We start from the raw sequence: 12,457 nt of genomic DNA, 5'->3' as shown, positions 1-12,457 counted from the left end.
GTATTTGAATATTTCGAGAATTTTAAAATTATTTCGAAAAATTTTCGGGTTATATTTGCCCGCACGTTTGTTTGTTAAATCGTAAAATGCGGATATGACACGCGATTTATAAATGTTTTAAAAATTATGAAAATTTTATTTTATTAGTTTTTTAATATTCCGAGAATTTTAGAAATATTTCAGTTTCAAAAAAATTATCGGACCTGACCCCTATCGGGACGTCAAACCCCACAAAAATCAGATTTTTATTTTTATAAAATCGTGGAACTTTCAAATATTTTATATTTTCGTATTTTTGAAATATTCATAATTTTTGGAAAATTTTGATATAAATTTTATATTTATTTAATTGAATATTATTACCCGCTAATTATTAATTTTGGGCTAATTTTTATTAGGTTGTATTGATTTTAGTTAAAAAAAGGGAAAAAAAAAGAAGAAACGTGTAAAGCCCCCACCCCTGCCACGTGCCGCCCCTCCCCCTCCTTATCTCGCTTTAACAAAACAAACCCCCCCCCCTCATTTCCTTTTACCAAAACATTTCTCCCCCTTCTGTCTCTCTGTCTCTCTCCCGGTTTATATACTTTTAATTTTCAAAAAATTATATCTTCTCAACCGTCCGTCCAAATTTCAATTATTATATATATATAAACGATCAGCGCTTCGATACCTACACATAGGTATATATATTGCAAGGTTTTGAGAAGAAAATTTGCGGGGCATATTTCCCTTATATTTCCGTTTTAATTTATTTTTGGGACATTAAAAAGAAGTATGACGGTGTTGATTACTCTACGTGACATCTCAACGTGTATATGTCTATGGCTATTAATTTGGGATTTTTCTGGAGATATTTTCCGGACATCAGATATTCTACTCGGGGTGACCACGATTTTTTTTGGGTAAGGATTCTGAGTTTCTGCTTTTATATTTTGTGTATATTATAGCATGTCATTGTTTATATATTTGTTTCGTAATTTTTAGAAGTGGTTGTAGAAGTCATTTTTGACCGTGTTATTCATTTCTAGAGTGTTTATACGCGTAAATATAAATTATTGTGTTGATTGTTGTTGATTGTGTCGATATGATATCGACTGACAGTCCGAGAAATAGAGGAGGTGCTGTCCAATTTTCAAGAAAATATTATTATTTTTAGTTCTGAAGATTATTATTTTTATTATTATTCGAAAATAAATCCAAATTATTTAGTTAATGAATTTTAATTGATTATTTAATTCGAGTTAATTATTTCTTATGATTTAAAAATTCCGAAAAATTGTTCGAGCTTTAAAATATTATTTTAAATTATTTTCCAGGCTCGATAATTCTTATAAAATTATTTTCGGGTGTTCGAGCCCTATTATTTAGTTATAAAATGATTCGGAGACCCGTTTTAATTTCGAAAAATGTTCAAAAATTCATAAAAAATAAACCGTTCGTCCGTTTAATACGAAACGAACGCGTACAGTCTCAGAAAAATATTCCGCTTTCAATAAAAATACTTTCGAGACCCGAATTCTTTTATTGCGAAAGGTTACTTGTTTTACGCATCATTTTGAGTTAATTTTTGATCGATAAATCATATTTTTTACTCGATTTCCGTTTTAAATGTACCGAGTCGACCCTTCTGATGAACTGAGTCTTATGTGATATGAATTATGTGATATATGAGTTATGTGCTTATGTGCTATGTGAATTATGTGCATATGTGGATCAATAGTCATGTATTTGTCTGTTATATTTATGTGTGGGCTATCGTATGGGTAGACGATAGGCTTTTGACGCGTAGTTCGTCGAGTGGTTATCGATTAGACAATTAAAGTTCTATATTTAAATTATAGATGCGGATCATTCGAGTTGATCAAGACAAGATGTTGGATAAAGAGTGAGATGGAATGGAATTGGATAATTGGCTTCTAGCAATCGCAGGAGCAGCATATCAGTCAAGTGTTGAAAAGAAGGACGGTGATGTTTTAAGATAGAATGTCAGAATAGATGCGTCTTTACGAGTGTGACTAACTGCTAAAACCCAAAGGTAAGTATTTCTATCATCACTTATTGTTCAAGTGATGTTTATTTTGAATCGTATCATGTAAGTATTGCTTTCCCTATTCTCAGTTTAGAATCGATAAATGTTTTACATATCGCTGAATTAAATAATTCTGTTTATGCAAGTATTCTTCCGCTATTCTATGTTCAGAGTAGCTAAGTGATTTTACTTATCCAATTATCGGATTTATAAATGTTGTTGATTTTGAGAAAGATGACGTTGTTTTGGTTTTCTGCCCAAGTGAATGGGCGAATAAAATTTATAAGGGTGTCGAGTATTATGACCCCTTTCAATAAAATTGTTTTAAGATTTGATGGTTGCGTAAGAGGCCGTGGTGGCGGTCCAGCGTGAGCTATGTGTTATACAGGATATAACACCTTGCTAGGCCGATATGTGCCTTGGGTACCCCTTTGTTTAGTTGGATATGCTTCGGCATACCGGTGTTGCTCCGCGGCTGATCACCGACGGTAACACACCGTCGTTCGAGGATTCCAATCTAAATTATTATATTGCTTTTGACATCTTACAAGGAATGATTTATTAAGTATTTTATTTTCGGATAAAAGATTAAATATGGTTTTGATTCAGTTTCTTATTTTGAGAATACTTAGTTTGTTGTTAAATATCAAAGGTGGTATTAGTAGAGATGATTGGTGTTGACTTCAGTATGGGATGTTGTGAGCATCAAAGTTCGAAGTGATATCTAATTTGATATGATAACAAAATAAGTATTAATTTCAAGAGTTCGGTTTTGAGTAAAGTTTACGATTCAATCCAGAATCATTGTTTCATGTTAGAATTGTTTACGATATTTCCGTAAACACTGTTTTACGAGTTTTATTCTCGTCAAGATTCAAAGTATTGCTGAAGCATTTCGTTCGAAAATATCAAAAAGAGTTTTGAATACAGTGAGAAATAATTATCCGATTCTCTAACAAATTTTATGATTCAGCAACTATGATTTTAAAAATATTCTGCTCTAATGCAGATGTCAATTTTATATCAAAACGACCATATATATGCTATAATGATCTTGCTGAGTATTTCTTCTGCTCATACTTTCCTGTTTTTAAATTTAACCTCCAGTGAGGATTAGCTTGCGCTAGTTAGCTGCGTAATTCGAGGAAGCAAAGAAGAAGCTTTTGGAAGGTGGTTGGTCCAGGGTTGCGGACTAGTGTAAGTTTTATTGTGTAAAGTTATTTATATTATATTATGTTATAGTTGTATATTTTATTTGGGCCTAGTATACTTCATTTTGAAGTTATACTAGTGGGTTTAGTTTTGAGTTGGAATTTATTGAAAAGAGTTTCAAAAGAAAGTGAAAAATTTATTTTTGGAATTTGGATATCTTGTTTCTAGAACTGTAACCTTAAAAGATCTTGGATTAGTTTGGGGTCATTTGTGCTAAATATCTTCCGCTGACATTTGTTTATTAATTAAATAGGTTAATTTGGATTGAGGTTTTATAGTGACGACCAAATCCTCTGACCCCGGATTTGGGGGCGCTACAGGTTGGTATCAGAGCAGAGGTTATAGTAAACTAGAAACTAGAGTGTGTAGGTGTGTGTATAGCTATGTAAGGACGATTGAGCTCATATCGAGTTCCTGTTGGACTATCGGATATAGTACCAACGAGTAAGTTAAGATAGGCGCATTCGTTTGAGATGGTTGTGTTGAGCTGGACAAAACTCCTGGCAGTTGCAAACTTCTATTGTGGAATCTTTCGAGGCTACTACGATTTGACGACGACGAAGATTCTTGATATCCTCAGAACATGAAGAAGTATCTAGAATCGGATGACGAGTCAACAGAAGAGTTCAAATAGAAGATAAGTATTAAGACTTTGGCAATACCTTCTTTTTTTTATAACTTCTTTTATCATCTCTCGAAAAGAGGTATTTGTTAGAAGATATATTCCCTAACACTCATTTTCAATCATATCTGTGTTTTAAATATGCCAGAGGCTATCATAAAGCCTATTTTTCAGGTTTTGATAGCTCTGCCAAGTTATGATAATTTAACTTCCACTTTTCTTATTTGGTGGATGGTTTCTTGGTAATGTGACACCACTTGCTCATTTGGTGCCATAATTTTGTTCTCTGGACTTCATTTTCTTCAGAAATATCATCTTTGAAATCTTTTCAGTTTTATTCATTTAATTTTGGATTCTTTTGATATTCTTTTATTCTGACTGAGATGAACAACCCTAACTATAGGGGACGCAAGGTATACCTGTCTGTGTGATAGGAGTTGGATGGGACGCCATCACTTGTGTGTGTTGTGAATACATGAAGGTTAACAACCTTTAGCAGTGTCTTAATTTGGACACATAATACCAAGTTCATTTGATCATATTGATCTCTCTGTTATTCCTTCATTTCAATAATACTTTTTCTCAAATTCAGATTTTGGTCCCGTTATGATATCAAATTCTCTTCTTTTTGAAATTTTATGATTTTATCATTCCAAATATTCGAAGGTATGTCAATCAAGTTAACTGAGTTATCCTGTTCAAGTCAAAGCAGGGTTATGTGATGGGATTACCAAGAGCAGCAGTGGATTGCAATGCGATTAAAATATCAGGGGCGTATAGCGAAGTCGGTCTGTTTCTTTATTTCTTTCTCTATTTATCTCTATCTCTCTTTCCTTTTTCTTTCTCTATATCTTTATCTCTATTCTTCTTTCTCGCAATCAGTAAAAAGTGATTCCATTGATTAATTGATCAAAGGATGTGAATGGAACAATGGTGCCCAGTAAAGCACCTGTAAAAGTTTTATTATACAAGAAATATAAGATTTGTTTGAGATTATGGAAAATTAAGGTTATTTGGAAACGGAAAGTTGGTTAGAAAACCCTTAGTGCTTTCTTCTGTTGATTCCGAGGACGGAATCCTTATAAGGAGGGTAGATTGTAATATCCCATATTTTCAGATATTATTTTTATAATTATTTGGATTTGTTTATGTGATTTTTATGTGAATTTTGGTGAATTATCTGATATTGGAATTGGTGTTTGGGTGTTTATATGTGATATTATTTGAGTATTTTAATTTTTATGTGCTCAGAATAAAATATAGATAATTGTGATATTTTTCTGGTAATTTTTGGACTGTTAGATGATTTTATAATGTTTTATGGATTTATTAATTATTTTCTGAATAATTACAAAACTATTTTATAAAGCCGGGAATCGTCCAACCTCAACTGTTTTTGCGTTTTTACAACCCGAAACTCTTCGGAAAACTCCTTCCTAACCTAATCTGGTAATTCCGGACATTTTCTGTGTTTTGACTTTTTCGATCCGGATTACGGTTTGACCCGTGCGCGTCCCGACGCAAAATTTTCGATACGCTAATCATTTCGGTAGATCAATAAAACCCTTATTCTCGAGAGACGGAATATTTTTACAATATCTTCTCATAGGGTGTTTTATAAGAAGTTCGGTTTTGATAATTATCCAAATCTGGTATTAAATTGTATCGTTATATAGTTACTTAGCGGCTAAGTAATCTATTTTTGGATCCGATATATAAAAGTGTAAATTCAGTATTAAATTCCAGAATATTTCAAAAATCATGAAACTTAGATTTTATTAGTATTTGAATATTTCGAGAATTTAAAATTATTTCGAAAAAATTTCGGTTTATATTTGCCCGCACGTTTGTTCTTTAAATCGTAAAATGCGGATATGACACGCGATTTATAAATGTTTTAAAAATTATGAAAATTTTATTTTATTAGTTTATTAAATATTCCGAGAAATTTAGAAATATTTCAGTTTCAAAAAAATTAACGGACCTGGCCCCTATCGGGACGTCAAACCCCACAAAAATCAGATTTTTATTTTTATAAAATCGTGGGACTTTCAAATATTTTATATTTTTGCATTTTTGAAATATTCATAATTTTTAGAAAATTTTGATATAAATTTTATATTTATTTGATTTAATATTATTATCCGCTAATTATTAATTTTGGGCTAATTTTAATTAGGTTGTATTGATTTTAGTTAAAAAAAAGGGAAAAAAAAGAAGAAATGTGTAAAGCCCCATCCCCAACCTCTGCCACGTGCCGCCCCTCCCCCTCCTTATCTCGCTTTAACAAAACAAAACCCCCCCATTTCCTTTTACCAAAACATTTCTCCCACTTCTGTCTCTCTGTCTCTCTCCCGGTTTATATACTTTTAATTTTCAAAAATTCATATCTTCTCAACCGTCCGTCCAAATTTCAATTATTATATATGTAAACGATCAGCGCTTCGATACCTACGCATAGGTATATATATTGCAAGGTTTTGAGAAGAAAATTTGCGGGGCATATTTCCCTTATATTTCCGTTTTAATTTATTTTTGGGACATTAAAAAGGAGTATGACGGTGTTGATTACTCCACATGACATCTCAACGTATATATGTCTGTGGCTATTAATTTCGGATTTTTCTGTAGATATTTTCCGGACATCAGATATTCTCCTCGGGGTGACCAGAATTTATTTTGGGTAAGGATTCCTAGTTTCTGCTTTTATATTTTGGGTATATTATAGCATGTCAGTATTTATATATTTATTTCGTAATTTTTAGAAGTGCTTGTAGAAGTTATTTTTGACCGTGTTATTCATTTCTGGAGTGTTTATACGCGTAAATATAAATTATTGTGTTGATTGTTGTTGGTTGTGTCGATATGATATCGACTGGCAGTCCGAAAATAGAGGATGTGCTGTCCAATTTCCAAGAAAATATTATTTTTTTAGTTCTAAAGATTATTATTTTTATTATTATTCGAAAATAAATCCAAATTATTTAGTTAATGAATTTTAATTGATTATTTAATTCGAGTTAATTATTTCTTATGATTTAAAAATTCCGAAAAATTGTTCGAGCTTTAAAATATTATTTTAAATTATTTTCCAGGCTCGATAATTCTTATAAAATTATTTTCGGGTGTTCGAGCCCTATTATTTAGTTATAAAATGATTCGGGGACCCGTTTTAATTTCGAAAAATGTTCAAAAATTCATAATAAATAAACCGTTCATCCGTTTAATACGAAACGAACGCGTACAGACTCAGAAAAATATTCCGCTTTCAATAAAAATACTTTCGAGACCCGGATTCTTTTGTTTCGAAAGGTCGCTTGTTTTACGAATCATTTTGAGTCGATTTTTGATCGATAAATCATATTTTTGACCCGATTTCCGTTTTAAACGTACCGAGTCGACCCTTCTGATGAACTGAGTCTTATGTGATATGAATTATGTGATATATGAGTTATGTGCTTATGTACTATGTGAATTATGTGCATATGTGGATCAAGAGTCCTGTATTTGTCTGTTATATTTATGTGTGAGATATCGTATGGGTAGACGATAGGCTTTTGACGCGTAGTTCGTCGAGTGGTTATGGATTAGACAATTAAAGTTCTATATTTTAATTATAGATGCGGATCATTCGAGTTGATCAATACAAGATGTTGGATAAAGAGTGAGATGGAATGGAATTGGATAATTGGCTTCTAGCAATCGCAGGAGCAGCATATCAGTCAAGTATTGAAAAGAAGGACGGTGATGTTTTAAGACAGAATGTCAGAATAAATGCATCTTTACGAGTGTGACTAACTGCTAAAACCCAAAGGTAAGTATTTCTATCATCACTTATTATTCAAGTGATATTTATTTTGAATCGTATCATGCAAGTATTGCTTTCCCTATTTTCAGTTTAGAATCGATAAATGTTTTACATATCGCTGAATTAAATAATTCTGTTTATGCAAGTATTCTTCCGCTATTCTATGTTCAGAGTAGCTAAGTGATTTTACTTATCCAATTATCGGATTTATAAATGATGTGGATTTTGAGAAAGATGACGTTGTTTTAGTTTTCTGCCCAAGTGAATGGGCGAATAAAATTTATAAGGGTGTCGAGTATTATGACCCCTTTCAATAAAAATGTTTTAAGATTGGATGGTTGCGTAAGAGGCCGTGGCGGCGGTCCAGCGTGAGCTATGTGTTATACAGGATATAACACCTTGCTAGGCCGATATGTGCCTTGGGTACCCCTTTGTTTAGTTGGATATGCTTCGGCATACCGGTGTTGCCCCGCGGCTGACCACCGGCGGCAACACACCGCCGTTCGAGGATTCCAATCTAAATTATTATATTGCTTTTGACATCTTATAAGGAATGATTTATTAAGTATTTTGTTTTCGGATAAAAGATGAAATGTGGTTTTGATTCAGTTTCTTATTTTGAGATTCCTTAGTTTGTTGTTAAATATCAAAGGTGGTATTAGTACAGATGATTGGTGTTGACTTCAGTATGGGATGTTGTGAGCATCAAAGTTCGTAGTGATTTCTAATTTGATATGATAACAAAATAAGTATTAATTTCAAGAGTTCGGTTTTGAGTAAAGTTTACGATTCAATCCAGAATCATTGTTTCATGTTAGAATTGTTTACGATATTTCCGTAAACACTATTTTACGTATTTTATTCTCGTCAAGATTCAAAGTATTGCTGAAGCATTTCGCTCGAAAATATTAAAAAGAGTTTTGAATACAGTGAGAAATAATTATCCGATTCTTTAACAAATTTTATAATTCAGCAACTATGATATTAAAAATGTTCTGCTCTAATGCAGATGTCAATTTTATATCAAAACGACCATATATATGCTATAATGATCTTGCTGAGTATTTCTTCTGCTCATACTTGCCTGTTTTTAAATTTAACCTCCAGTGAGGATTAGCTTGCGCTAGTAAACTGCGTAATTCGAGAAAGCAAAGAAGAAGCTTTTGGAAGGTGGTTGGTCCAGGGTTGCGGACTAGTGTAAGTTTTATTGTGTAAAGTTATTTATATTATATTATATTATAGTTGTATATTTTATTTGGGCCTAGTATACTTCATTTTAAAGTTATACTAGTGGGTTTAGTTTTGAGTTAGAATTTATTGAAAAGAGTTTCAAAAGAAAGTGAAAAATTTATTTTTGGAATTTGGATATCTTGTTTCTAGAACTGTAACCTTAAAAGATCTTGGATTAGTTTGGGGTCATTTGTGCTAAATATCTTCCGCTGGAATTTGTTTATTACTTAAACAGGTTAATTTGGATTGAGGTTTTATAGTGACGACCAAATCCTCTGACCCCGGATTTGGGGGCGTTACATTTTTTCCCGCTTACAAAATCATGCATCCAGCTAGGTTCTTTCCTTGCCCTTCTCGATTGTTCTTGAGTTTCTGTCCTTGAAACTTCTGTTTCGGCTTCCGCATTTTCATTTTCTGTATCTTCTTCCATTTCTCTTTCATCATTCGCTTCTACATCAGTTACCTCTTCTTCAAAAGTTCCATCATCTCCCCAAGCAAGAATGTTTTGCTCCAATGTATTTAAGTTCCACTCCCACTTATAATCTTCTTCAAATATGACATCCCTGCTGATTACTATTTTCTTTGTGATTGGATCATACAGTCGGTAGGCTTTTGATTCATCACTGACTCCGAACAGTATACATTTATGACTACGATCGTCAAGCTTTATTTGTTTCTGCTCAGGAATATGAACATGACCGATTGGTCCAAAAACCTCGAAGTAATCAACTTCTGGCTTGATACCTGTCCATCTTTCTTCAGGTACCATGTCTTTTACTGCTTTTGTGAAGCTTCGATTCAAAACATGAGCAGTTCATCTAGCTGCATCTGGCCAAAAGGATCTTGGCATCTCCTTTTCAGAGAGTAAGCAACAAACCATGTTCATGATTGTTCGATTTCTCCTCTCTGCTATTCCGTTTTGTTTGGGAGTGTATGCTGCAGTCAATTGTCGTTTTATTCCTTGATCTCTGCAGAACTTGTTGAACTTTTCAGAAGTGAACTCACCTCCCCTATCCGTTCGTAGCCCTCAAATGACGGTCTTCGCTTCTTTTTCAACAAAACTTTTAAATATTTTGAAAACTTCAAAAGCTTCAGCTTTATCTACAAGAAAATATATCCATGTTTTCCTCGAAAAATCATCAACAAGTACCATTAGGTATCGCTTACCACTGTGAGAGGCTGAAGTGATTGGTCCGCATAGATCTGCATGTATTAGCTCCAGTTTCTCTGTTGCCCGCCACTTACTTTGCTTTGGAAATTTGCCTCTTTGCTGTTTTTCTACATTGCATATCGTGCACACCTTGACTCCGTCATTAATATTTGGTAACCCTTTCACCATTTCTTTCTTCTGTATAAGTTGAATAGAGTTGTTGTTTAAGTGTCCAAACCTCCTATGCCAAAGTGTTCCCAAATCCTATTCTTCTACTTTAAAGCAGCTTATGGATGTTGACTTCTTCTTTGCATTAATTAGGAACATGTGATTTGATGTCATTCGTGTCTCTACGATCAGTCCTCTTTGATGATGAAAGATCTTGCACACATCATTTCTGATTAAAATTTTCAGTTGCTTCTCCTGCAGTTTCCCAATGCTCAACAGATTGTTGGTCAGATTTGGGATATAATAGACATCAGTCACCACTTGTGTTATTCCTTCCACCTCAAATCTAATCTTCCCTTTTCCTTGAACAACCATTTTCGTACTATTTCCCAATCTGACAGAGTGCCTGAAGCTTTCATCTAGCTCAATAAACAAAGATTTCTCTCCTGTCATATGATTTGAGCATCCAGAGTCCAGAAACCATACCCCTTTACTTTCATCACTTCCCATGTCTGCACGCGCCATTAAGAGTAATTCTTCCTCTTCATCAATCTCAGCAAAATTAGCTCATTTCTCAAGATTTGTACATTCAAACTGGTAGGCCCACTTTTTCATATCGAAAGTAATTGATGGCTGATCTGTTGACATATGATCTGCCTCTACCACGTCCTCTAAAGCTACTTCCTCCTCTTTGAGATGTCCACTTTACTCTTCCTCGAGCATTCCTTGGCTCGTTTTTAACTTGCAAGACCTGTTCTTCAGTTTTCTTCTCAATTACCTTGCATTCATGTACTTGTAATGACTCCTGCAACTCATCCACTGTAAGACTATCAATATCCTTGGATTCTTCGATAGAGCAAACTACGTAATTAAAATTGTCCGTAAGACTTCGGAGAATTTTTTCAACGATTTTTACATCGTCTATTATTTCTCTGCAGTTCCTCATGTCATTGACTGTTTCGATGACTCTTGCAAAGTATCCTGTTACTCCCTCTCCAACTTTCATCTCCAAGATCTCCAATGTCCGTCGTAGCCGTTGTAGTTGGGCACGCTTCACCTTAGCACTGCCTTTATACTTAACCTTCATAGAATCCCATAATTGTTTGGCTGTCTCCTTCTGGGTGATAGTCTTCAAAGTTGTTTTGTTGATTGACTGAAACAAATAATTCTTAGCCTTGAGATCTTTGAGTGTTGCTTCATCAAGAGCAGCCTTCTGTGTTGGATTAGGTTTCTCAATACTTTTCAGGTCATCAAATCCTGGATCAATAATGCCCCAATACTCCTTGGAATGAAGAAGATTCTCCATGACTAAACTCCAGTGATCGTAATCTCCATCAAATTTCGGAACTGCCGGTGCATTGAAAGTTCCTGTATCTGCCATATTTCTCTTGATGTTTTTCCTCTCAAACACTCACACCTCTCAAACTCTCACACTGTATTTTTGCTCTGATACCAAATGAAAGCAAATAGAATTGTTGTTTTCAGTGTTATTCAATCAAAGAAACAAGTTACAGATATATAACAGCCTTACAACATTCAGTAACAATAAACTAGAAAAATAAGGAATAAAAACAGACACTACCTCTAACAGAAACTCTAACAAAACGACTAGGTCATCTCCTAAAAACAAGCATGACTAAGCATGGCTATTTATTGACTTATTCAAATCCAACAACCACCACATATAGTAACAACCACCGCCTCACACTAACATAACTACCAAAACAAACTGACAAAAACACACTCTCACTTAACTCCTTAACTAACTCAACCAGATCCGAGTCTTGTTCCGCAATCGATACGAGTATCGAGTTCGACAACAGAGCGGGGGGAGTTTTGAGTGAGAAGAGAGAAAGAACGGAGAGAAGAAAAGATGAGGCGGCATGGCTGATACTTTCGGTCTCTAGCCTAATGCTCATTACACTGATGAGTTTATTATCGGAGTTCTCGATAATAACTAAAGGGGATCATTGCAAAGATCTTTTCGCAAGTGGCTTGTCTGATTTGGATCGAAAACTAAATGGGTCGCATTAAATTTTGGTTTTTGTTGATGTATTGGGGATTAAGATTGTAGATCTAGGCAGTGAGGAGAAGAGAGAGAGGAGTGAAAATATTGGGATGTGATAGAGATATTTGAGATGTCTGTGTTTGTGTTTCTCTTGTGTTTGTGTTTCTATTGTGCTTGTCAGTATTATCTAAGGACTGTAAGTTGTTTTCATGCTGGCAATCCGTGTGATA

The 12,457-nt window shown here is 34.0% G+C and overlaps 1 protein-coding gene across 1 annotated transcript; it reads right to left on the bottom strand.

Annotated features, from left to right (window-relative positions):
* Positions 1-10,808: 10,808 nt before the first annotated feature.
* On the bottom strand, positions 10,809-11,600 carry LOC141664933 (uncharacterized). The gene has a single exon (XM_074470889.1). It carries the CDS (start codon positions 11,598-11,600, stop codon positions 10,809-10,811), a length of 792 nt encoding a protein of 263 aa, XP_074326990.1.
* Between the last annotated feature and the right edge of the window lie 857 nt (positions 11,601-12,457).

This window comes from Apium graveolens, chromosome 6 (genome assembly GCF_009905375.1).
Source record: "Apium graveolens cultivar Ventura chromosome 6, ASM990537v1, whole genome shotgun sequence".
NCBI lineage: Eukaryota > Viridiplantae > Streptophyta > Magnoliopsida > Apiales > Apiaceae > Apium > Apium graveolens.
Note: the sequence above shows the minus strand (reverse complement) of the source record. Positions and strands in the feature narration are given on the sequence as shown.

Bases quoted from the DNA above. Each gene is read 5' to 3' on its own strand.
- LOC141664933 (XM_074470889.1), bottom strand. From the start codon at position 11,600: ATGGCAGATACAGGAACTTTCAATGCACCGGCAGTTCCGAAATTTGAT.